The following is a 26,757-nucleotide window of genomic DNA, read 5'->3' on the forward strand; positions in this document are numbered from 1 at the left end:
GGACAACTCCTTTAAGGGTTAGTCAGAAGCTAAGGACAACTCCTTTAAGGGTTAGTCAGAAGCTAAGGATAACTCCTTTAAGGGTTAGTCAGAAGCTAAGGACAACTCCTTTAAGGGTTAGTCAGAAGCTAAGGACAACTCCTTTAAGGGTTAGTCAGAAGCTAAGGACAACTCCTTTAAGGGTTAGTCAGAAGCTAAGGATAACTCCTTTAAGGGTTAGTCAGAAGCTAAGGACAACTCCTTTAAGGGTTAGTCAGAAGCTAAGGACAACTCCTTTAAGGGTTAGTCAGAAGCTAAGGATAACTCCTTTAAGGGTTAGTCAGAAGCTAAGGACAACTCCTTTAAGGGTTAGTCAGAAGCTAAGGACAACTCCTTTAAGGGTTAGTCAGAAGCTAAGGATAACTCCTTTAAGGGTTAGTCAGAAGCTAAGGACAACTCCTTTAAGGGTTAGTCAGAAGCTAAGGACAACTCCTTTAAGGGTTAGTCAGAAGCTAAGGATAACTCCTTTAAGGGTTAGTCAGAAGCTAAGGACAACTCCTTTAAGAGTTAGTCAGAAGCTAATGCTCGTTGGAACTGAAACATTTCCCAGTTAGAAAGTGATAAGTCTGACATTACAATGTTCAATTGCTTTTGAATTCGGAAACCATTCTTTAACCAAATAGATTTTTGCTAGCTAGATGAGCTAGCTAACATTGCTAATGATAGAGTTGACTAGCTTTCTTAATGTTGATAATATTGGTCAAACTAGCTGCATTATCCACATTGATACAGTGAATTAGACGATGTCAAAATGTTTATTCGTTTTTTAATCTTTTGATTGAAAAGGTGAGAAAGGTCAGTGGCGAAACATCACAACTCTAAATGACCTCAGACTTTTCCACTTGGGAGGCTCGTTCAACTATTTACTTCCCAGTCGGAAACCTCATATTTCTCAGTTCTGAGGAGCATTTTGAAGGTAGCGTGACACAGTAGTGGGGTCGACATTGGCAGCAGTCCAGTTGGGTATACTACAAAAGCATATTTATTGAGTTATCCAGCTTTACTTGCCTAATTATTCTAAAATAACTTCTTACTTTAAAGATAAGCTTGAAATGGGCATGGTCTAATTTACTCAAGAACCAAAAACACGGATCTAAGTTCAGCTGAACCAGAAAAATGATTGTTATTTCCTTTTTTTTAAATAAAATAATAAAATAATCAATAATCAATAATCAATAATCAATAATCAATTAGCTGGCTAATTCATCGATCCTGCTTTGCAGTCAGTAACGGCAGGTGTTTTGTCAAACATTTTCCTTTCAAACAAAACTCCAAAGAAAATTCAAGTAAAACAGGAAGTCATATTATTACTATTATGATGTCATATCCTGTCCCATGCGAGGGTCAGGGAGTGAGTAACACTGGATGTCAATGTAAACAGAAATAAAAACCAAAAATATTTTGTTTAGTTAATTTTTTTCCCCATAGTCAACAAAATCAAGATTTGAACAAATATGTTGGTAGACGTGAATAAAAAATAATGTTAATTTTAGAAAAGACAATAAGCTATAATTGTGCCTGGATAGTTGCTCTGAGTGCTATCAGCAGCCGATAATCGAGCAGAACAGTAGAAGCGCGGTAAAGCTAGCAGGGTTGTACACCATAGAGATGGAAAGAGATCTCATCTTTGTATTTATATCCAAGTTGTGTCTTCTAGCTATCTCTATGGAGTATACTACACAGCAGTCTGTAGCCCCTGAAGACAAGGCTTAGGATACGAACCCTATGGGTCCAGGGTGAAAAACAGTGCACTAAAAAGGGTACACGATACGGTAGCATCTGAGATGCAGACAAGGTTTTGAAGTTACACACAGCCCTTGAGTGTTACAAACAAACAAACACAGTTTCTAAGTCAGAGAAGCAAAAAATATGACTCATCATTCCTGCGTTTGAAAAATAAACTTTTTTTTTTTTTTTTTTTTGGCAACAAGATTGTAGTTTCAGTGAAGATGTTATAGTTCAGTGTGTTTGCGTGTGCGGCCTCTCTCTCCCATCTGATAGCAGTTCAGTTGAGGCATTGTGGGACTGTGAGTCTGTCACTAAGTAGAAGACAGTAGGATTGTCAGGAGAAGGTGGGCGATGGGTTGTATTCATTAGTGCAAATCGTTTTGTAATGGAAAACGTTTCGTAAATGAAAACGAGTGTTCCTTAAATTCAGGTTAGTCCCTCCCTGTTTGCTTCTGTTTGGTTCCTAGGGAATACACCCGTGGAGCGGTGAGGGGAGATCGTTTTTACATCGACAGGGGTCCTTCGTCCCTCCTCGAAAACCTCCTTTTTAAAGCTTGTGTGAACGAACTCAGCAGTCACATTTGTGTCCCGTCTGTCAAATCCTGTCTGTCATGTCCTGTCTGTCATGTCCTGTCTGTTTTATCCCGTCTGTCATGTCCCGTCTGTCATATCCTGTCTGTTTTATCCCGCCTGTCATAATCGTCTGTCATGTCCCGTCTGTCAAATCCTGTCTGTCATGTCCTGTCTGTCATGTCCTGTCTGTTTTATCCCGTCTGTCATGTCCCGTCTGTCATATCCTGTCTGTTTTATCCCGCCTGTCATAATCGTCTGTCATGTCCTGTCTGTCATGTCCTGTCTGTCATGTCCTGTCTGTCATGTCCTGTCTGTCTTATCCTGTCTGTCTTATCCTGTCTGTCATGTCCTGTCTGTCATGTCCTGTCTGTCATGTCCTGTCTGTCATGTCCTGTCTGTCATGTCCCGTCTGTCATGTCCTGTCTGTCATGTCCCATCTGTCATGTCCCGTCTGTCATGTCCTGTCTGTCTTATCCTGTCTGTCATGTCCTGTCTGTCATGTCCCATCTGTCATGTCCCGTCTGTCATGTCCTGTCTGTCATAATCGTCTGTCATGTCCTGTCTGTCATGTCCCATCTGTTTTATCCTGTCTGTCATGTCCCATCTGTTTTATCCCGTCTGTCATGTCCTGTCTGTCATGTCCTGTCTGTCATGTCCCGTCTGTCATGTCCCGTCTGTCATGTCCTGTCTGTCATGTCCTGTCTGTCATGTCCCGTCTGTCATGTCCCGTCTGTCATGTCCTGTCTGTCATAATCGTCTGTCATGTCCTGTCTGTCATGTCCCATCTGTCATGTCCTGTCTGTCATGTCCCATCTGTCATGTCCCGTCTGTCATGTCCTGTCTGTCATAATCGTCTGTCATGTCCTGTCTGTCATGTCCCGTCTGTTTTATCCCGTCTGTCATGTCCTGTCTGTCATGTCCTGTCTGTCATGTCCCGTCTGTCATGTCCCGTCTGTCATGTCCCGTCTGTCATGTCCTGTCTGTCATGTCCTGTCTGTCATGTCCTGTCTGTCATAATCGTCTGTCATGTCCTGTCTGTCATGTCCCATCTGTCATGTCCCGTCTGTCATGTCCTGTCTGTCATGTCCTGTCTGTCATATCCTGTCTGTTTTATCCCGCCTGTCATAATCGTCTGTCATGTCCCGTCTGTCAAATCATGTCTGTCTTATCCTGTCTGTCATGTCCTGTCTGTCATGTCCTGTCTGTCATGTCCCGTCTGTCATGTCCTGTCTGTCATGTCCCATCTGTCATGTCCCGTCTGTCATGTCCTGTCTGTCATAATCGTCTGTCATGTCCTGTCTGTCATGTCCCATCTGTTTTATCCTGTCTGTCATGTCCCATCTGTTTTATCCCGTCTGTCATGTCCTGTCTGTCATGTCCTGTCTGTCATGTCCCGTCTGTCATGTCCCGTCTGTCATGTCCTGTCTGTCATGTCCTGTCTGTCATGTCCTGTCTGTCATGTCCCGTCTGTCATGTCCCGTCTGTCATGTCCCGTCTGTCATGTCCCGTCTGTCATGTCCTGTCTGTCATGTCCTGTCTGTCATGTCCCATCTGTCATGTCCCGTCTGTCATGTCCTGTCTGTCATAATCGTCTGTCATGTCCTGTCTGTCATGTCCCATCTGTTTTATCCTGTCTGTCATGTCCCATCTGTTTTATCCCGTCTGTCATGTCCTGTCTGTCATGTCCTGTCTGTCATGTCCCGTCTGTCATGTCCCGTCTGTCATGTCCCGTCTGTCATGTCCTGTCTGTCATGTCCTGTCTGTCATGTCCTGTCTGTCATAATCGTCTGTCATGTCCTGTCTGTCATATCCTGTCTGTCTTATCCTGTCTGTCATATCCTGTCTGTCATGTCCTGTCTGTCATGTCCCGTCTGTCATGTCCTGTCTGTCATGTCCCGTCTGTCATGTCCCGTCTGTCATGTCCCGTCTGTCATGTCCCGTCTGTCATGTCCCGTCTGTCATGTCCTGTCTGTCATGTCCCGTCTGTCATGTCCCGTCTGTCATGTCCCGTCTGTCATGTCCTGTCTGTCATGTCCCGTCTGTCATGTCCTGTCTGTCATGTCCCATCTGTCATGTCCCGTCTGTCATGTCCTGTCTGTCATAATCGTCTGTCATGTCCTGTCTGTCATGTCCCATCTGTTTTATCCCATCTGTCATATCCTGTCTGTCATGTCCCGTCTGTCATGTCCCATCTGTCATGTCCCGTCTGTCATGTCCTGTCTGTCATGTCCCGTCTGTCATGTCCTTTCTGTCATGTCCCATCTGTCATGTCCTGTCTGTCATGTCCTGTCTGTCATGTCCCATCTGTCATGTCCTGTCTGTCATAATCGTCTGTCATGTCCTGTCTGTCATGTCCTGTCTGTAATGTCCCGTCTGTCATAATCATCTGTCATGTCCTGTCTGTCAAATCCCGTCTGTCATGTCCTGTCTGTCATGTCCCGTCTGTCATAATCATCTGTCATGTCCCATCTGTCTTATCCCGTCTGTCATATCCTGTCTGTCTTATCCCGTCTGTCATATTCTCTTCTCCCTAGAAGGCGTTGATCCCTCTCTTCTCTTCTCTTCTTTCTGTTGTTCATCCCTCCCTCAGTCTCAGAAGACGTCGTTGTTCCCTCCGTTGGCGTAGTCTTCGCGTCGCACCCAGATGACATCACAGTGGTCCCTCTTGGCCACTCCCTCCACGGAACACTGCTTCCCGGCCACGCCCTCTGCAGCCCATTGCTTCCTGAGCGGGGTAAGCTTCACCGGGGGGGCAGGGGACCGTGAGGGGGGAGGGGCGGGGGAGACAGAGTCTACCTGTGACTCTCCCCTTTCACCCCTCTCGTCCTCTTGGAGAATGCCCTGGGAGCTCCTCCTCTCTTCTTCTACCTCTTTCTTTCCCTCCTCCTCCTCCTCGTCTACCCCTCTGTCCTGGTCTTGGCTCCTTTCTTCTAGAGTCGCTCCCTCCATCCTCTCTTCCAGGAGGCTGGGTTCGGTTGATGAAGCCCTGACTGACTTGCAGTACTCGTCGTCGTCGCTCAGAATGTCCGTCTCTTTCACCTCCATCCTTCCCTCTATCCCTCCCTCCATCCTCCTCTCCCCCGTCACTACTCCCTGGTCGTCGTAGCAACCCAGGTCGAACTGTTCTTCCACCCAGCGGTCCGTGTCGCCTCCAGTCGCCAACAGCGTTTGCTGCTGAGGCGTCTGGGTAGGAAGCAGGGGGTTATGGGAATGTGGAGGCTGGTGGGAATGTGGAGGCTGGTGCGAATGTGGAGGCTGGTGCGAATGTGTAGGCTGGTGGGAATGGTCATGGGTAGAGTGGGTGGGGTTAGAGTCTTCGAGGTTGTCATGGAGAACGAGGTCGGTGTCAATGGTGAATCGGTTCCTAACCAGCTTCCTGCGACCAAGGGTCCGAGACGGTGCTGAGACTGGAGGGAGAGAGAGAGGGAGGGAGAGAGATGGGAGAGAAAGGAAGGGACATGAGAGAGAGATGAGAAGGAGAGGAGAAAGAGAGATGAGAGAGAGAGAGAGAGGGTCAGGAGAGGGAGAGGGAGGGACGAGAGAGAGAGAAAGGGAGAGAGAGAGATGGGAGAGAAAGGAAGGGACAGGAGAGAGAGAGAAAGCGAGAGAGAGGGACAGGAAAGAGAGATGAGAAGGAGAGGAGAAAGAGATGAGAAAGAGATGAGAGAGAGAGAGAGGGTCAGGAGAGGGAGAGGGAGGGATGAGAGAGAGATGAGAGAGAGGGTCAGGAGAGAGAGGGGGGGAAGAGAGAGAAACAGGAGAAAGGAGAGAGCGAAGGAGAAAGAGAGAGAGGGGAAGAGGGAGGGACAGGAGAGAGAAAGAGAGAGGAGAGCGAGAGGAGGAGAAAGGTGAGAGCGAAAGAGAGATGAGAGGAGAGAGAGAGAGATGAGAGGAGAGAGAGAGATGAGCGAGATTATAGAGAGAGAGACGGAGAGAGACGGAGAGAGATGAGCGAGATTATAGAGAGAGAGACAGAGAGAGACGGAGAGAGAGACAGAGAGACAGAGAGAGACAGAGAGAGAGAGAGAGAGAGACAGAGAGAGATGAGCGAGATTATAGAGAGAGAGACAGAGAGAGATGAGCGAGATTATAGAGAGAGAGACGGAGAGAGATGAGAGAGAGACGGAGAGAGATGAGAGAGAGACAGAGAGACAGAGAGAGACGGAGAGAGGAGAGCGAGAGGAGGAGAAAGGTGAGAGCGAAAGAGATGAGAGGAGAGAGAGAGATGAGAGGAGAGAGAGAAAGAGATGAGCGAGATTATAGAGAGAGAGACGGAGAGAGATGAGAGAGATGAGAGGAGAGAGAGAGAGAGATGAGAGTGTTAGTACATCACAGTACATAGACAAATTAAAATGCAGTAACACAGAGAAACGGGAGAGACATAATGATACATTGAATTTGATAGTTTACAAGGAAACTAGTTTCCCTTGAGGTTACAGAGAATATCACCTACCTGCTCTGTTCATGGCCAGTCTGTTTCCCTTGAGGTTACAGAGAATATCACCTACCTGCTCTGTTCATGGCCAGTCTGTTTCCCCTTGAGGTTACAGAGAATATCACCTACCTGCTCTGTTCATGGCCAGTCTGTTTCCCTTGAGGTTACAGAGAATATCACCTACCTGCTCTGTTCATGGCTGGTCTGTTTCCCTTGAGGTTACAGAGAATATCACCTACCTGCTCTGTTCATGGCCAGTCTGTTTCCTTTGAGGTTATAGAGAATATCACCTACCTGCTCTGTTCATGGCCGGTCTGTTTCCCTTGAGGTTAGAGAGGCGTTTTCCTCCGAAGGGGACATACTGCTGGTTGAGGGGTAGAGACTCTGTCTTCATCAGCTGACGTCGTTGTTTATCTCTCAGGATGGAGTGGACTGTCTTCAAGAAGTCCTTCTTACTGTCCACAGAACTGGGGTCAGGGACACGGACACGTTAAAGACACAAAATACATTAGAAACACACACCCAATCATATTAGGTACACAGACAGACAGACAGACAGACAGACAGACAGACAGACAGACAGACAGACAGACAGACAGACAGACAGACAGGTACACAATACACGCATTCATGTAAACCGAAACACAAACACACAATACACACATCCATGTGACACACACATTCAAATTCTTGTAAACACACACAAGCACCCAAAACACACAATTATGTAAACACACACACACAAACACACAAAGCACACACATGTAATTGTGCTGCAATATGTGTTTTTCTGTATTTTATTGAATTGATACACAGATAGGTTTAATTTAATTGAAAATAGCTATATGTTTAAACAGATTGGTATTTCAAATGTGTTCTCGGCGTGACGTCAGCCACACAGTTGTGATGTCAGAACTCACCTGCAGCACAGGTGAAAGGTTCTCTCTGGTCTCCCCTCAGACTCTGACCTCACGTGAACTATCTCACACACCGCTGTACCCTCTGAGTCTAGCAAGGAGAGACAGAGATGGAGGGAGAAAGAGAGAGAGAGAGAGCAGAGAGCAGGGAGAGAGCAGAGAGAGAGAGAGCAGGGAGAGAGGAATGGAGAAAGAGAGAGAGAGCAGGGAGAGAGCAGAGAGAGAGAGCAGGGAGAGAGGGAGGGAGAAAGAGAGAGAGAGCAGAGAGAGAGAGAGCAGATGCAGAGAGAGAGAGAGCGGAGAGAGAGAGAGAGCAGAGAGCAGGGAGAGAGCAGAGAGAGAGAGAGAGAGGGAGAAAGAGAGAGAGAGAGCAGAGAGAGAGAGAGAGAGCAGAGAGAGAGAGAGAGCGGAGAGAGAGAGAGCAGGGAGAGAGCAGAGAGAGAGCAGGGAGAGAGCAGAGAGAGAGAGCAGAGAGAGAAACAGACAGAGAGAGCAGGGAGCAGGGAGAGAGAGAGAGAGCAGGGAGAGAGCAGAGAGAGTTATCAACGTCGCCTTAAATCCCTACTATCTAGTGGAAGAAGAATAGGTGAAGAGAAAGAGAGATGAGAGGCAGAATGATGGATGGAGTAGGACAGGTAAAATGAAGGTGGAAAAAGGGGCAGGTTAAATGGAGGAGGGACAGGTTAAATGGAGGAGGGACAGGTTAAATGGAGGAGGGACAGGTTAAATGGAGGAGGGACAGGTTAAATGGAGGGAACAGGGACAGTAAAACGATAGAGGGACAGGTTAAATGGAGGAGGGACAGGTTAAACGGAGGGAACAGGGACAGTAAAACGATAGAGGGACAGGGACCACGGGTCTGGGTCGGATATGAATGTCATGGGTCTGGGTTGGATATGATTGTCACAGGTCTGGAGTACAAATAGCCAATCGTAAGTCATCAAAGCGGTGGTAGGCTACAGTCACAGAGCCTCCGTGTGGCAAACGTTAGGAGATATCTAATCAAAGGAAGATGGATATCTAATCAAAGGAAGATGGAATTAAAATGATGGAATTAAAATTTAAAGGAGAAGGACGGCTAATAACGACCAAGAGCCAACAGGGCTGCTACCTCATGTTCTGAATGGAGTTGTTGTTAACTGTAGAATGAGAAATTAGCCTAGCTAGCTAACGTTAGCTACCTCATGTTCTGAATGGAGTTGTTGTTAACTGTAGAATGAGAAATTAGCCTAGCTAGCTAACGTTAGCTAGCTTAACTAGCTTCTCCCGGTTTGATGACGTCAAGACAGGTACTACGTAATCATAGTTGATTATAAATAACCTAGGCAGCTATTAGTCTACTATATAGTTGATTTATAAACAAGCTAGGCAGCTATTAGTCTACTATATAGTTGATTATAAATAACCAAGGCAGCTATTAGTCTACTATATAGTTGATTATAAATAACCTAGGCAGCTATTAGTCTACTATATAGTTGATGATAAATAACCTAGGCAGCTATTAGTCTACTATATAGTTGATGATAAATAACCTAGGCAGCTATTAGTCTACTATATAGTTGATGATAAATAACCTAGGCAGCTATTAGTCTACTATATAGTTGATGATAAATAACCTAGGCAGCTATTAGTCTACTATATAGTTGATGATAAATAACCTAGGCAGCTATTAGTCTACTATATAGTTGATTATAAATAACCTAGGCAGCTATTAGTCTACTATATAGTTGATGATAAATAACCTAGGCAGCTATTAGTCTACTATATAGTTGATGATAAATAACCTAGGCAGCTATTAGTCTACTATATAGTTGATGATAAATAACCTAGGCAGCTATTAGTCTACTATATAGTTGATTATAAATAACCTAGGCAGCTATTAGTCTACTATATAGTTGCTGATAAATAACCTAGGCAGCTATTAGTCTACTATATAGTTGATGATAAATAACCTAGGCAGCTATTAGTCTACTATATAGTTGATTATAAATAACCTAGGCAGCTATTAGTCTACTATATAGTTGATGATAAATAACCTAGGCAGCTATTAGTCTACTATATAGTTGATTATAAATAACCTAGGCAGCTATTAGTCTACTATATAGTTGATGATAAATAACCTAGGCAGCTATTAGTCTACTATATAGTTGATTATAAATAACCTAGGCAGCTATTAGTCTACTATAGCTCGAGTCGGCTTGGTTGGTTGCGGTCTCCCCTCCCTGTGTCCCTCTCTCACAGTACGACACCTCTCTCTCTCCCTCCCTGTGTCCCTCTCTCACAGTACGACACCTCTCTCTCTCCCTCCCTGTGTCCCTCTCTCACAGTATGACACCTCTCTCTCTCCCTCCCTGTCCCTCTCTCACAGTACGACACCTCTCTCTCTCCCTCCCTGTCCCTCTCTCACAGTACGACACCTCTCTCTCTCCCTCCCTGTCCCTCTCTCACAGTACGACACCTCTCTACCTCCCTGTCCCTCTCTCACAGTACGACACCTCTCTCTCTCCCTCCCTGTGTCCCTCTCTCACAGTACGACACCTCTCTCTCTCCCTCCCTGTGTCCCTCTCTCACAGTACGACACCTCTCTCTCTCTCCCTCCCTGTGTCCCTCTCTCACAGTACGACACCTCTCTCTCTCCCTCCCTGTGTCCCTCTCTCACAGTGCGACACCCTCTCTCTCCCTCCCTGTGTCCCTCTCTCACAGTGCGACACCTCTCTCTCTCCCTCCCTGTGTCCCTCTCTCACAGTGCGACACCTCTCTCTCTCCCTCCCTGTGTCCCTCTCTCACAGTGCGACACCTCTCTCTCTCCCTCCCTGTGTCCCTCTCTCACAGTGCGACACCTCTCTCTCTCCCTCCCTGTCCCTCTCTCACAGTACGACACCTCTCTCTCCCTCCCTGTGTCCCTCTCTCACAGTACGACACCTCTCTCTCCCTCCCTGTGTCCCTCTCTCACAGTACGACACCTCTCTCTCCCTCCCTGTCCCTCTCTCACAGTACGACACCTCTCTCTCTCCCTCCCTGTGTCCCTCTCTCACAGTACGACACCTCTCTCTCTCCCTCCCTGTGTCCCTCTCTCACAGTGCGACACCTCTCTCTCTCCCTCCCTGTCCCTCTCTCACAGTACGACACCTCTCTCTCCCTCCCTGTCCCTCTCTCACAGTACGACACCTCTCTCTCCCTCCCTGTCCCTCTCTCACAGTGCGACACCTCTCTCTCCCTTCTCTCGTGTCTTATCAGCTCCTCTTATTTAAGTTAGCTTAATAAATTACTTATTCTGCTGCCTCCCTCAACAGGTCTAGTTGTCATCGGGTCCATTCGGGAACGAGTTTCTACATTATAAAAAAATATATTCATGCATATCGGGATGTGAAAAACCAAATAACATTTCGGAACCGGTCCAACTTTTTTTTGGACCCCGTGAAGACCTGTCTGATGGAGGGTGAGAGGGGTGTAGAGAGGAAAGCTTAAAGGTGGAGGGATCAGAGGAAAAATATGGAGAGGGTTAAAAACACACACATACTTGTGAGGGCGCGGACTTGTAGGGAGTCTGTTGAGATCATGTGACGGAAAAGGAACGGGACTCTGTCATCTGACACAGCAGGACGATGAGACGCGCCCTGAAAGAGAGAGAGATGCACACACACACGGCAACACACACACACACACACACGGCAACACACACGCGCGCACGCACGGCAACACACACACACACACACACGGCAACACACACGCGCGCACGCACGGCAACACACAAACACACGCGCACGCACGGCAACACACACACACGCGCACGCACGGCAACACACACACACGCGCACGCACACACACACACACTTTTAGAGCAAGGTTTGCTACGGGCAAGTGTGTGTGGAATGATACAGTATCTAATAAACAGTTATCCTCTATGGAGGGTAATGATGCTGTATCTAATAAACAGTTCTCCTCTATGGAGGGTAATGATACTGTATCTAATAAACAGTTCTCCTCTCCTCTATGGAGGGTAATGATACTGTATCTAATAAACAGTTCTCCTCTATGTAGGGTAATGTATCTAATAAACAGTTCTCCTCTATGGAGGGTAATGATACTGTATCTAATAAACAGTTCTCCTCTATGGAGGGTAATGATGCTGTATCTAATAAACAGTTCTCCTCTATGGAGGGTAATGATACTGTATCTAATCAACAGTTCTCCTCTATGTAGGGTAATGATGCTGTATCTAATAAACAGTTCTCCTCTATGGAGGGTAATGATACTGTATCTAATAAACAGTTCTCCTCTATGGAGGGTAATGATACTGTATCTAATAAACAGTTCTCCTCTATGGAGGGTAATGATACTGTATCTAATAAACAGTTCTCCTCTATGGAGGGTAATGATGCTGTATCTAATAAACAGTTCTCCTCTATGGAGGGTAATGATACTGTATCTAATAAACAGTTCTCCTCTATGGAGGGTAATGATACTGTATCTAATAAACAGTTCTCCTCTACTCTATGGAGGGTAATGCTACTGTATCTAATAAACAGTTCTCCTCTACTCTATGGAGGGTAATGATACTGTATCTAATCAACAGTTCTCCTCTATGGAGGGTAATGATACTGTATCTAATAAACAGTTCTCCTCTATGGAGGGTAATGATACTGTATCTAAACTGTTCTCCTCTCCTCTATGGAGGGTAATGATACTGTATCTAATAAACAGTTCTCCTCTCCTCTATGGAGGGTAATGATACAGTATCTAATAAACAGTTCTCCTCTATGGAGGGTAATGATACTGTATCTAATAAACAGTTCTCCTCTATGGAGGGTAATGATACTGTATCTAATAAACAGTTCTCCTCTCCTCTATGGAGGGTAATGATACTGTATCTAATAAACAGTTCTCCTCTCCTCTATGGAGGGTAATGATACTGTATCTAATAAACAGTTCTCTTCTATGGAGGGTAATGATACAGTATCTAATAAACAGTTCTACTCTATGGAGGGTAATGATACTGTATCTAAACTGTTCTCCTCTCCTCTATGGAGGGTAATGATACTGTATCTAATAAACAGTTCTCCTCTACTCTATGGAGGGTAATGCTACTGTATCTAATAAACAGTTCTCCTCTACTCTATGGAGGGTAATGATACTGTATCTAATCAACAGTTCTCCTCTATGGAGGGTAATGATACTGTATCTAATAAACAGTTCTCATCTATGGAGGGTAATGATACTGTATCTAAACAGTTCTCCTCTCCTCTATGGAGGGTAATGATACTGTATCTAATAAACAGTTCTCCTCTATGGAGGGTAATGTATCTAATAAACAGTTCTCCTCTATGGAGGGTAATGATACTGTATCTAATAAACAGCTCTCCTCTCCTCTATGGAGGGTAATGATACTGTATCTAATAAACAGTTCTCCTCTATGGAGGGTAATGATACTGTATCTAATAAACAGTTCTCCTCTATGTAGGGTAATGTATCTAATAAACAGTTCTCCTCTATGGAGGGTAATGATACTGTATCTAATAAACAGTTCTCCTCTATGGAGGGTAATGATACTGTATCTAAACTGTTCTCCTCTCCTCTATGGAGGGTAATGATACAGTATCTAATAAACAGTTCTCCTCTATGGAGGGTAATGATACAGTATCTAATAAACAGTTCTCCTCTATGGAGGGTAATGATACTGTATCTAATAAACAGTTCTCCTCTATGGAGGGTAATGATACTGTATCTAATAAACAGCTCTCCTCTCCTCTATGGAGGGTAATGATACTGTATCTAATAAACAGCTCTCCTCTCCTCTATGGAGGGTAATGATACTGTATCTAATAAACAGTTCTACTCTATGGAGGGTAATGATGCTGTATCTAATAAACAGTTCTCCTCTATGGAGGGTAATGATGCTGTATCTAATAAACAGTTCTCCTCTATGGAGAGTAATGATACTGTATCTAATAAACAGTTCTCCTCTATGGAGGGTAATGATACTGTATCTAAACAGCTCTCCTCTCCTCTATGGAGGGTAATGATACTGTATCTAATAAACAGTTCTCCTCTCCTCTATGGAGGGTAATGATACTGTATCTAAACTGTTCTCCTCTCCTTTATGGAGGGTAATGATACTGTATCTAAACAGTTCTCCTCTATGGAGGGTAATGATACTGTATCTAATAAACAGTTCTCCTCTCCTCTATGGAGGGTAATGATACTGTATCTAAACTGTTCTCCTCTACTCTATGGAGGGTAATGATACTGTATCTAAACTGTTCTCCTCTCCTCTATGGAGGGTAATGATACTGTATCTAAACTGTTCTCCTCTCCTCTATGGAGGGTAATGATACTGTATCTAATAAACAGTTCTCCTCTCCTCTATGGAGGGTAATGATACTGTATCTAATAAACAGTTCTCCTCTCCTCTATGGAGGGTAATGATACTGTATCTAATAAACAGCTCTCCTCTCCTCTATGGAGGGTAATGATACTGTATCTAATAAACAGTTCTCCTCTATGGAGGGTAATGATGCTGTATCTAATAAACAGTTCTCCTCTATGGAGGGTAATGATGCTGTATCTAATAAACAGTTCTCCTCTATGGAGGGTAATGATACTGTATCTAATAAACAGTTCTCCTCTATGGAGGGTAATGTATCTAATAAACAGTTCTCCTCTATGGAGGGTAATGCTACTGTATCTAATAAACAGTTCTCCTCTATGTAGGGTAATGATACTGTATCTAATAAACAGTTCTCCTCTATGGAGGGTAATGCTACTGTATCTAATAAACAGTTCTCCTCTATGGAGGGTAATGATACTGTATCTAATAAACAGTTCTACTCTATGGAGGGTAATGATACTGTATCTAATAAACAGTTCTCCTCTATGGAGGGTAATGATACTGTATCTAATAAACAGTTCTCCTCTATGGAGGGTAATGATGCTGTATCTAATAAACAGTTCTCCTCTATGGAGGGTAATGATACTGTATCTAATAAACAGTTCTCCTCTATGGAGGGTAATGATACTGTATCTAAACTGTTCTCCTCTCCTCTATGGAGGGTAATGATACTGTATCTAATAAACAGTTCTCCTCTCCTCTATGGAGGGTAATGATACTGTATCTAAACTGTTCTCCTCTACTCTATGGAGGGTAATGATACTGTATCTAAACTGTTCTCCTCTCCTCTATGGAGGGTAATGATACTGTATCTAATAAACAGTTCTCCTCTCCTCTATGGAGGGTAATGATACTGTATCTAAACTGTTCTCCTCTCCTCTATGGAGGGTAATGATACTGTATCTAAACTGTTCTCCTCTCCTCTATGGAGGGTAATGATACTGTATCTAAACAGTTCTCTTCTACTCTATGGAGGGTACAGAAAGTGCATATTGTATTGGACCACTCAACCATTTTACTGTCACATGAAGACTTGAGAGCAGCATCAACCCAGATCCACTCTGCGGATGACCCCATTGTGTCTGTTCAAAACTAAAAGCTTTCCAAAAGGCCCTCCAGGACACAGGCCCCCCAAAGCAGTATAGAGTAACAGAGGTAAAGAAACACTCACAAGCTTCTTCCTCTGCTTGGAGCGATCTCTGTACACAAAGACCACCGCAGTCTTGAACACTGGAAGATGGAGAGAGACGGAGACAAAGGTAGGGGAAGGGAGATGGAGAGGGTGAGGGAGATGGAGAAAGAGAGGTAGGGGGAGGGAGTTGGAGAGAGGGAGGTAGGGGGAGGGAGATGGAGAGGGGGAGGGAGATGGAGAGGGTGAGGGAGATGGAGAAAGAGAGGTAGGGGGAGGGAGATGGAGAGAGGGAGGTAGGGGGAGGGATATGGAGAGAGTGAGGTAGGGGGAGGGAGATGGAGAGAGGGAGGTAGGGGGAGGGAGATGGAGAGAGGGAGGTAGGGGGAGGGAGATGGAGAGAGTGAGGTAGGGGGAGGGAGATGGAGAGAGGGAGGTAGGGGGAGGGAGAGGGAGAGGGAGATGGAGAAAGGGAGGTAGGGGGAGGGAGAGGGAGAGGGAGATGGAGAAAGGGAGGTAGGGGGAGGGAGAGGGAGAGGGAGATGGCGAGAGGGAGGTAGGGGGAGGGAGAGGGAGAGGGAGATGGAGAGAGGGAGGTAGGGGGAGGGAGATGGAGAGAGGGAGGTAGGGGGAGGGAGATGGAGAGAGGGAGGTAGGGGGAGGGAGATGGAGAGAGTGAGGTAGGGGGAGGGAGATGGAGAGAGGGAGGTAGGGGGGAGGGAGAGGGAGAGGGAGATGGAGAAAGGGAGGTAGGGGGAGGGAGAGGGAGAGGGAGATGGAGAAAGGGAGGTAGGGGGAGGGAGAGGGAGATGGAGAGAGGGAGGTAGGGGGAGGGAGAGGGAGAGGGAGATGGAGAAAGGGAGGTAGGTGGAGTGAGATGGAGAGAGAGAGGTAGGGGGAGGGAGATGGAGAGAGGGAGGTAGGGGGAGGGAGATGGAGAGAGGGAGGTAGGGGGAGGGAGATGGAGAGAGGGAGGTAGGGGGAGGGAGAGGGAGAGGGAGATGGAGAAAGGGAGGTAGGGGGAGGGAGATGGAGAGAGGGAGGTAGGGGGAGGGAGATGGAGAGAGGGAGGTAGGTGGGAGGGAGATGGAGAGAGGGAGGTAGGGGAGGGAGATGGAGAGAGGGAGGTAGGGGGAGGGAGATGGAGAGAGGGAGGTAGGGGGAGGGAGAGAGGGAGGTAGGGGGAGGGGGAGGGAGATGGAGAGAGGGAGGTAGGGGGAGAGAGATGGAGAGAGAGAGGAGGAAGGTAGGGAGAGGGAGAGAGGGAGGTAGGGGGAGGGAGATGGAGAGAGAGAGGAGGACGGTAGGGAGAGGGAGAGAGGGAGTTAGGGGGAGGGAGGTGGAGAAAGGGAGGTGGGGGGAGGGAGATGGAGAGATGGAGGTAGGGGGAGGGAGATGGAGAGAGGGAGGAGGAAGGTAGGGGGAGGGAGATGGAGAGATGGAGGTAGGGGGAGGGAGATGGAGAGGGAGGAGGAAGGTAGGGGGAGGGAGATGGAGAAAGGGAGGTGGGGGGAGGGAGATGAAGAGATGGAGGTAGGGGGAGGGAGATGGAGATGGAGAGAGGGAGGAGGAAGGTAGGGGGAGGGAGATGGAGAGATGGAGGTAGGGGGAGGGAGATGGAGAGAGGGAGGAGGAAGGTAGGGGGAGGGAGATGGAGAGTGGGGGGGGGGGGGGTAAAGGGAAGAGCATTAGAATAGCACACAATTTCATACCACATTGTAAAGCATTTACTAAAGAACATTTACAACCAACATGTCTGCTTTTAGGGGTTAGCATTTGAAAAAATCTCCATTGCAGAATCCACTAACACATAACCCTAATATTAACCACTAAGACAATAATTAAAATGCACCACTGGCCTGGGAACAGCTCTCACCCACTCACTCTGTTCTCTTCTACTAATGCCTGGCCTGGGAACAGCTCTCACCCACTCACTCTGTTCTCTTCTACTAATGCCTGGCCTGGGAACAGCTCTCACCCACTCACTCTGTTCTCTTCTACTAATGCCTGGCCTGGGAACAGCTCTCACCCACTCACTCTGTTCTCTTCTACTAATGCCTGGCCTGGGAACAGCTCTCACCCACTCCCTCTGTTCTCTTCTACTAATGCCTGGCCTGGGAACAGCTCTCACCCACTCCCTCTGTTCTCTTCTACTAATGTCTGGCCTGGGAACAGCTCTCACCCACTCACTCTGTTCTCTTCTACTAATGCCTGGCCTGGGAACAGCTCTCACCCACTCACTCTGTTCTCTTCTACTAATGCCTGGCCTGGGAACAGCTCTCACCCACTCCCTCTGTTCTCTTCTACTAATGCCTGGCCTGGGAACAGTCCTTGGAGGTTTGTAACGTGTTCTATTAATACCGTAAAGTGGCTGACCACTGCAGGTTCTCCAGAAACACTTTGCTACAGCCAGTATCCTAGCTGGCCTTGCAAGACAGAGTATGAGAGAGCATTAATTAACCTTCACAAAATCATTACGATCGTTAACATGGAGAATATTTGACAGACGATACAGCCTAAATATACGTCCTCTCCTCAGGGTGGCCTAGTGGTTAGAGTGGAGGGGCGGCAGGTAGCCTAGTGGTTAGAGTGTAGAGGTGGCAGGTAGCATAGTGGTTAGAATGGAGGGGCGGCAGGTAGCCTAGTGGTTAGAATGGAGGGGCGACAGGGTAGCCTAGTGGTTAGAGTGGAGGGGCGGCAGGGTAGCCTAGTGGTTAGAGTGGAGGGGCGGCAGGGTAGCCTAGTGGTTAGAGTGGAGGGGCGGCAGGTAGCCCAGTGGTTAGAGTGGAGGGGCGGCAGGTAGCCTAGTGGTTAGAGTGTAGGGGCGGCAGGTAGCCTAGTGGTTAGAGTGGAGGGGCGGTAGGTAGCTTAGTGGTTAGAGTGGAGGGGCGGTAGGTAGCCTAGTGGTTAGAGTGGAGTGGTGGTAGGTAGCCTAGTGGTTACAGCATTGGACTCGTAACCAAAAGGTTGCAGGTTCAAACCCCCGAGCTGACAAGGTACAAATCTGTCATTCTGCCCCTGAACAGGCAGTTAACCCACTGTTCCCAGGCCGTCATTGAAAATAAGAATTTGTTCTTAACTGATTTGCCTGGTTAAATAAAGGTTAAAATAAATAAAATTCAGTCTTTTTTACGATTATCACGTCACGCTCCTGCGATCTTCCCGAATTAAAATCTTGATTATAAACCTGGCCAGGTTGTACGATTTTCTTCAGTTCTGTGATCACATTAACATTTATAAATTAATGTTAATGTTTAGATTATTTTTATATCATGAATACATACAGGTTATCGACACTGTTCTAGTTTTACGTGGGTGACTTTCATTTTGTACATTTTTTTTTTTTTAGTTCGTTGACCTGGAAGTACTTTAGTGGGATTTTTTTTTACGCTCATGAAAATATGTATCTTAAAAATATTTTTCACGATCGAAACTTTGTCGGAGCCTGAGACCGGACGAAGTGGCACTGAACCAGCCAAGACGTAGTGGTACTGAACCAGCCAAGATGTAGTGGTACTGAACCAGCCAAGACATAGTGGTACTGAACCAGCCAAGACGTAGTGCTACTGAACCAGCCAAGACGTAGTGCTACTGAACCAGCCAAGACGTAGTGCTACTGAACCAGCCAAGACGTAGTGGTACTGAACCAGCCAAGACGTAGTGGTACTGAACCAGCCAAGACGTAGTGCTACTGAACCAGCAGACGTAGTGGTACTGAACCAGCAGACGTAGTGGTACTGAACCAGCAGACCTAGTGGTACTGAACCAGCAGACCTAGTGGTACTGAACCAGCAGACCTAGTGGTACTGAACCAGCAGACCTAGTGGTACTGAACCAGCCAAGACGTAGTGGTACTGAACCAGCCAAGACGTAGTGCTACTGAACCAGCCAAGACGTAGTGCTACTGAACCAGCCAAGACGTAGTGGTACTGAACCAGCCAAGACGTAGTGGTACTGAACCAGCAGACCTAGACCCTGTCTCACTGAACCAGCAGACCTAGACCCTGTCTCACTGAACCAGCAGACCTAGACCCTGTCTCACTGAACCAGCAGACCTAGACCCTGTCTCACTGAACCAGCAGACCTAGACCCTGTCTCACTGAACCAGCAGACCTAGACCCTGTCTCACTGAACCAGCAGACCTAGACCCTGTCTCACTGAACCAGCCAATACGTCCGACGCTCATTTACCACCTAAGATTTTTCCCCCACAACGTGGACATTTTTTGCCTTGGGACGGTTAAAATCGTACGGTTTGCAAAGGCCTTATTAAGAAGGAGACCCTTAGCAATAGGCCCTATTTGGATCCCCAGTGTCTAGTAGGGAGTGTAACCCTTACCGAAGGTCGCCAGCTCAGGGTCCTTTTTGCCTTTGACCAGGGAGGCTGGAGGATTGATCCACACCAGGGTGGAGTGGAGGAGAAGATCTCCCATGGATAGATCGGATACCTGGGACATACACGCAGAGATGGATCCATTACAACAAGTCTGGCGGAAATGCTTTTTCAAGACTTACATTAGGATATATTTTAATTATAATATAATTTTGTTAGAAGATGAAAATCTGGGATTTACATAGACTTTAATACATTATTGTCCTAAGGAATGTAAATCATGAATATGTGTTAAAATAAATCTACGGTGATGAGCGACCTCCTTCCGGTCGGCGGTCGTCTCGTTGATGAGCTGGTCAAACACGGCCCCGTATTCCTCATGAAGTTTCTGCATCTCATTGATGTGACTGGCCACCTTGTTCATGGCCTTCATCGCAACTGAGGAAGACGAGGAGAAAAGCAGAGGTTACGAAACCGTGACAACGCAATGCACCCCAACATGCACACACCTCCCCCCCTCCTCACACAATTCACACACACCCCTCCCTCCTCACACACCCTCCCTCCCTCCCTCCTTACCATTCAGGTGATAGTGTTCTTCACTATCAGGGTCCGTCAGTGAGTACAGCTCTCTCAGTAGTAGTGGGTACTTCAGGATCCTCTGGATGGGTTTGATCAGGTAGGACTCCAGGGTTGAGGAGTGTTGTTGTTTCGGGTTCCTCTCTGCCAGGAACGCCTTGAAGTCTGCATCGGTCTTAGCTGGACCACAGACAATACAGAAAGGATAATTATCTTTACAGCAAGGACATGGCCATGAAACACCCCCAGCCCCGGCCCCCAGAGTGTTAGACGAGAGAGCAAGAGAGAGACAACGTGAGACAACCGGATCAATATAATATTATGTTCTTCCAGCACGAGCGAATGTGAAAGGAGAACTGGACCTTTTTACCTCAATATACTTCAATATTATATTGTCTCACGTTGTCTCTCTCACTGACTGACCCGGACAGTGAAGAACACCTGAATGGTAAAGAAGGAGGGAGGGAAGGAGGGAGGAGGTAAGGAGGTAGGGAGGGAGGGAGGGAGGTAAGTAGGTATGGAGGGAAGGAGGGAGGGAGGTAGGGAGGGAAGGAAGGAAGGAGGTAAGTAGGTAGGGAGGGAAGGAGGGAGGGAGGTAGGGAGGGAAGGAAGGGGGTAAGTAGGTAGGGAGGGAAGGAGGTAGGGAGGGAAGGAAGAAGGAGGTAAGTAGGTAGGGAGGGAAAGAGGGAGGGAGGTAGGGAGGGAAGGAAGGAAGGAGGTAAGTAGGTAGGGAGGGAAGGAAGGAGGGAGGTAAGTAGGGAGATAGGGAGGGAAGGAAGGAAGGAAGGAGGGAGGTAAGTAGGTAGGGAGGGAAGGAGGGAGGGAGGGAAGGAAGGAAGGAAGGAAGGAAGGAAGGAGGGATGTAAGTAGGGCGGGAGGGAGGGAGGGAAGGAAGGAAGAAAGGAAGGAAGGAAGGAGGTAAGTAGGGAGGGAGGGAGGGAAGGAAGGAAGGAAGGAGGGAGGTAAGTAGGGAGGAGGGAGGGACCTTAGCCATGGCAGTGTTAAAAACAGGCAGCTAGCTAGGCACCTACTACCTATATGTTCTACTACATAGTACTGATGGAATACAGTGTACCATACCTTTGGCCAGGACCTTGGGCACCTTGGTGTGGCTGGCACAGAAAGCGCTGTAGATCTTAAAGCGGTCGGCGTAGTACAGGAACGATCCACCCAGAGAGAACAGCACTTTCTGGAGAAACACATGTCGACTATGAAATACAAATGTATTCTAAATAATATTAAATCTAACAGGAGAGGAAACCCATCTTTAATATACACACACGCACACACACACACACACACACACACACACACACGCTATCAATAGGATTCAAAATAGGGAGGCAATCTGTGCCTGCGCCTCATATGACACCCTATTCCCTATATAGTGCACTACTTTAGACCAGAGTCCTATGGCACCCTACTCCCTATATAGTGCACTACTTTAGACCAGAGTCCTATGGCACCCTATTCCCTATATAGTGCACTACGTTAGACCAGAGCCCTATGGCACCCTATTCTCTATATAGTGCACTACTTTAGACCAGAGCCCTATAGCACCCTATTCCCTATATATAGTGCACTACTTTAGACCAGAGCCCTATGGCACCCTATTCTCTATATAGTGCACTACTTTAGACCAGAGCCCTATAGCACCCTATTCCCTATATAGTGCACTACTTTAGACCAGAGCCCTATAGCACCCTATTCCCTATATAGTGCACTACTTTAGACCAGAGTCCTATGGCACCCTATTCCCTATATAGTGCACTACTTTAGACCAGAGTCCTATGGCACCCTATTCCCTACATAGTGCACTACTTTAGACCAGAGCCCTATAGCACCCTATTCCCTATATAGTGCACTACTTTAGACAAGAGCCCTATAGCACCCTATTCCATATATAGTGCACTACTTTAGACCAGAGCCCTATAGCACCCTATTCCCTATATAGTGCACTACTTTAGACCAGAGCCCTATGGCACCCTATTCCCTATATAGTGCACTACTTTAGACCAGAGCCCTATAGCACCCTATTCCCTATATAGTGCACTACTTTAGACCAGAGCCCTATAGAACCCTATTCCCTATATAGTGCACTACTTTAGACCAGAGCCCTATAGCACCCTATTCCCTATATAGTGCACTACTTTAGACCAGAGTCCTATGGCACCCTATTCCCTATATAGTGCACTACTTTAGACCAGAGCCCTATGGCACCCTATTCCCTATGTAGTGCACTACTTTAGATCAGAGCCCTATGGCACCCTATTCCCTATGTAGTGCACTACTTTAGACCAGAGCCCTATGGCACCCTATTCCCTATGTAGTGCACTACTTTAGACCAGAGCCCTATGGCACCCTATTCCCTATGTAGTGCACTACTTTAGACCAGAGCCCTATGGCACCCTATTCCCTATGTAGTGCACTACTTTAGACCAGAGCCCTATGGCACCCTATTCCCTATGTAGTGCACTACTTTAGACCAGAGCCCTATGGCACCCTATTCCCTATGTAGTGCACTACTTTAGACCAGAGCCCTATGGCACCCTATTCCCTATGTAGTGCACTACTTTAGACCAGAGCCCTATGGCACCCTATTCCCTATGTAGTGCACTACTTTAGACCAGAGCCCTATGGCACCCTATTCCCTATGTAGTGCACTACTTTAGACCAGAGCCCTATGGCACCCTATTCCCTATGTAGTGCACTACTTTAGACCAGAGCCCTATGGCACCCTATTCCCTATGTAGTGCACTACTTTAGACCAGAGCCCTATGGCACCCTATTCCCTATGTAGTGCACTACTTTAGACCAGAGTCCTATAGAACCCTATTCCCTATATATACTGCACTACTTTAGACCAGAGTCCTATGGCACCCTATTCCCTATATAGTGCACTACTTTAGACCAGAGCCCTATGGAACCCTATTCCCTATATAGTGCACTACTTTAGACCAGAGCCCTATGGCACCCTATTCCCTATATATACTGCACTACTTTAGACCAGAGTCCTATGGCACCCTATTCCCTATATAGTACACTACTTTAGACCAGAGCCCTATGGCACCCTATTCCCTATATAGTGCACTACTTTAGACCAGAGCCCTATGGCACCCTATTCCCTATATAGTGCCCTACTTTAGACCAGAGTCCTATGGCACCCTATTCTCTACATAGTGCACTACTTTAGACCAGAGCCCTATGGCACCCTATTCCCTATATAGTGCCCTACTTTAGACCAGAGTCCTATGGCACCCTATTCTCTACATAGTGCACTACTTTAGACCAGAGCCCTATGGCACCCTATTCTCTATATAGTGCACTACTTTAGACCAGAGTCCTATGGCACCCTATTCTCTACATAGTGCACTACTTTAGACCAGAGTCCTATGGCACCCTATTCTCTACATAGTGCACTACTTTAGACCAGAGCCCTATGGCACCCTATTCTCTACATAGTGCACTACTTTAGACCAGAGTCCTATGGCACCCTATTCTCTACATAGTGCACTACTTTAGACCAGAGTCCTATGGCACCCTATTCTCTACATAGTGCACTACTTTAGACCAGAGCCCTATGGCACCCTATTCCCTACATAGTGCACTACTTTAGACCAGAGCCCTATGGCACCCTATTCCCTATATAGTGCCCTACTTTAGACCAGAGCCCTATGGAACCCTATTCCCTACATAGTGCACTACTTTAGACCAGAGCCCTATGGCACCCTATTCCCTATATAGTGCACTACTTTAGACCAGAGCCCTATGGCACCCTATTCCCTATATAGTGCACTACTTTAGACCAGAGCCCTATGGCACCCTATTCCCTATATAGTGCACTACTTTAGACCAGAGTCCTATGGCACCCTATTCCCTATATAGTGCACTACTTTAGACCAGAGTCCTATGGCACCCTATTCCCTATATAGTGCCCTACTTTAGACCAGAGACCTATGGCACCCTATTCCCTATATAGTGCACTACTTTAGACCAGAGCCCTATGGCACCCTATTCCCTATATAGTGCCCTACTTTAGACCAGAGCCCTATGGAACCCTATTCCCTATATAGTGCACTACTTTAGACCAGAGCCCTATGGAACCCTATTCCCTATATAGGGCACTACTTTAGACCAGAGCCCTATTCCCTATATAGTGCACTCCTTTAGACCAGAGCCCTATTCCCTATATAGTGCACTACTTTAGACCAGAGCCCTATTCCCTATATAGTGCCCTACTTTAGACCAGAGTCCTATGGCACCCTATTCCCTATATAGGGCACTACTTTAGACCAGAGCCCTATTCCCTATATAGTGCACTCCTTTAGACCAGAGCCCTATTCCCTATATAGTGCACTACTTTAGACCAGAGCCCTATTCCCTATGTAGTGCACTACTGTAGACCAGAGCCCTATTCCCTATATAGTGCACTCCTTTAGACCAGAGCCCTATTCCCTATATAGTGCACTACTTTAGACCAGAGCCCTATTCCCTATGTAGTGCACTACTTTAGACCAGAGCCCTATTCCCTATGTAGTGCACTACTTTAGACCAGAGCCCTATTCCCTATATAGTGCACTACTTTAGACCAGAGCCCTATTCCCTATGTAGTGCACTTCTTTAGACCAGAGCCCTATTCCCTATATAGTGCACTACTTTAGACCAGAGCCCTATTCCCTATGTAGTGCACTTCTTTAGACCAGAGCCCTATTCCCTATGTAGTGCACTTCTTTAGACCAGAGCCCTATTCCCTATATAGTGCACTACTTTAGACCAGAGCCCTATTCCCTATGTAGTGCACTTCTTTAGACCAGAGCCCTATTCCCTATGTAGTGCACTACTTTAGACCAGAGCCCTATTCCCTATGTAGTGCACTTCTTTAGACCAGAGCCCTATTCCCTATGTAGTGCACTACTGTAGACCAGAGCCCTATTCCCTATATAGTGCACTACTTTAGACCAGAGCCCTATTCCCTATGTAGTGCACTACTTTAGACCAGAGCCCTATTCCCTATGTAGTGCACTACTGTAGACCAGAGCCCTATTCCCTATATAGTGCACTACTTTAGACCAGAGACCAATGGCACCCTATTCCATATATAGTGCACTACTTTAGACCAGGACCCATAGTGCTCTACTGTTAACCAGGTCCCATAGTGCTCTACTGTTAACCAGGACCCATAGTGCTCTACTGTTAACCAGGTCCCATAGTGCTCTACTGTTAACCAGGTCCCATAGTGCTCTACTGTTAACCAGGACCCATAGTGCTCTACTGTTGACCAGGACCCATAGTGCTCTACTGTTGACCAGGGCTCTACGGTTGACCAGGGCCCATAATCCACTACTGTTGACCAGGACCCATAGTGCTCTACTGTTGACCAGGACCCATAGTGCTCTACTGTTGACCAGGACCCAGAGTGCTCTACTGTTGACCAGGACCCATAGTGCTCTACTGTTGACCAGGGCCCATAGTGCTCTACTGTTGACCAGGACCCATAGTGCTCTACTGTTGACCAGGACCCATAGTGCTCTACTGTTGACCAGGACCCATAGTGCTCTACTGTTGACCAGGACCCATAGTGCTCTACTGTTGACCAGGGCTCTACGGTTGACCAGGGCCCATAATCCACTACTGTTGACCAGGACCCATAGTGCTCTACTGTTGACCAGGACCCATAGTGGACTACTGTTGACCAGGACCCATAGTGCTCTACTGTTGACCAGGACCCATAGTGCTCTACTGTTGACCAAGACCCATAGTGCTCTACTGTTGACCAGGACCCATAGTGGACTACTGTTGACCAGGACCCATAGTGCTCTACTGTTGACCAGGACCCATAGTGCTCTACTGTTGACCAGGACCCAGAGTGCTCTACTGTTGACCAGGACCCATAGTGCTCTACTGTTATCCAGGACCCATAGTGCTCTACTGTTATCCAGGACCCATAGTACACTACTGTTAACCAGGACCCATAGTGCTCTACTGTTGACCAGGACCCATAGTGCTCTACTGTTGACCAGGACCCATAGTGCTCTACTGTTATCCAGGACCCATTGTGCTCTACTGTTGACCAGGACCCATAGTGCTCTGCTGTTGACCAGGACCCATAGTGCTCTACTGTTGACCTGGACCCATAATCCACTACTGTTGACCAGGACCCATAGTGCTCTACTGTTGACCTGGACCCATAATCCACTACTGTTGACCAGGACCCATAGTGCTCTACTGTTGACCAGTACCCATAGTGCTCTACTGTTGACCAGGACCCATAGGGCTCTACTGTTGACCAGGACCCATAGTGCTCTACTGTTGACCAGGACCCATAGTGCTCTACTGTTGACCAGGACCCATAGTGCTCTACTGTTAACCAGGACCCATAGTGCTCTACTGTTGACCTGGACCCATAATCCACTACTGTTGACCAGGATGTGATTGTACCTTAAACTGTTCTACTCTCTCCAGCTCGTCCAGGTCGGCTACCAGTCTGGTCCCATCTTCTAGAGTCTTCAGGAACTCAACCTGGAACTGCAGCATCTCTCCTAGGTTACCGAACAGGACATCGAGCTGGAGGAGGTGGCATAGCAACAGTAACCATCTTTCTTCACAATTATTATTTAAAAAAATATTGTGATGTAAA

General features: G+C 46.9%; 2 protein-coding genes across 2 annotated transcripts in view; one reads left to right on the forward strand and one right to left on the reverse strand.

Annotated features, from left to right (window-relative positions):
• Positions 1–385: 385 nt before the first annotated feature.
• Positions 386–26,757, reverse strand: part of LOC135544005 (rho guanine nucleotide exchange factor TIAM1-like) — a 176,822-nt gene continuing 150,450 nt past the window's right edge. Inside the window, 10 exon segments of the mRNA XM_064971328.1 lie at positions 386–5,747; positions 7,070–7,242; positions 7,696–7,783; positions 11,213–11,309; positions 15,252–15,310; positions 19,548–19,656; positions 19,861–19,979; positions 20,121–20,300; positions 21,201–21,309; positions 26,559–26,684. Of these exon segments, the coding sequence (XP_064827400.1) occupies positions 4,933–5,747; positions 7,070–7,242; positions 7,696–7,783; positions 11,213–11,309; positions 15,252–15,310; positions 19,548–19,656; positions 19,861–19,979; positions 20,121–20,300; positions 21,201–21,309; positions 26,559–26,684 (1,875 nt within the window). The 3' untranslated portion in view covers positions 386–4,932.
• The window catches only part of LOC135544006 (uncharacterized), a 22,940-nt gene continuing 22,800 nt past the window's right edge, over positions 26,618–26,757 (forward strand). The window contains exon 1 of the mRNA XM_064971329.1: positions 26,618–26,707. The gene's annotated coding sequence lies outside the window, so the exon portion shown is untranslated. The remainder of the gene's footprint in view (positions 26,708–26,757) is intronic.

The sequence above is a fragment of the Oncorhynchus masou genome, chromosome 8 (assembly GCF_036934945.1).
Source record: "Oncorhynchus masou masou isolate Uvic2021 chromosome 8, UVic_Omas_1.1, whole genome shotgun sequence".
Lineage (NCBI taxonomy): Eukaryota > Metazoa > Chordata > Actinopteri > Salmoniformes > Salmonidae > Oncorhynchus > Oncorhynchus masou.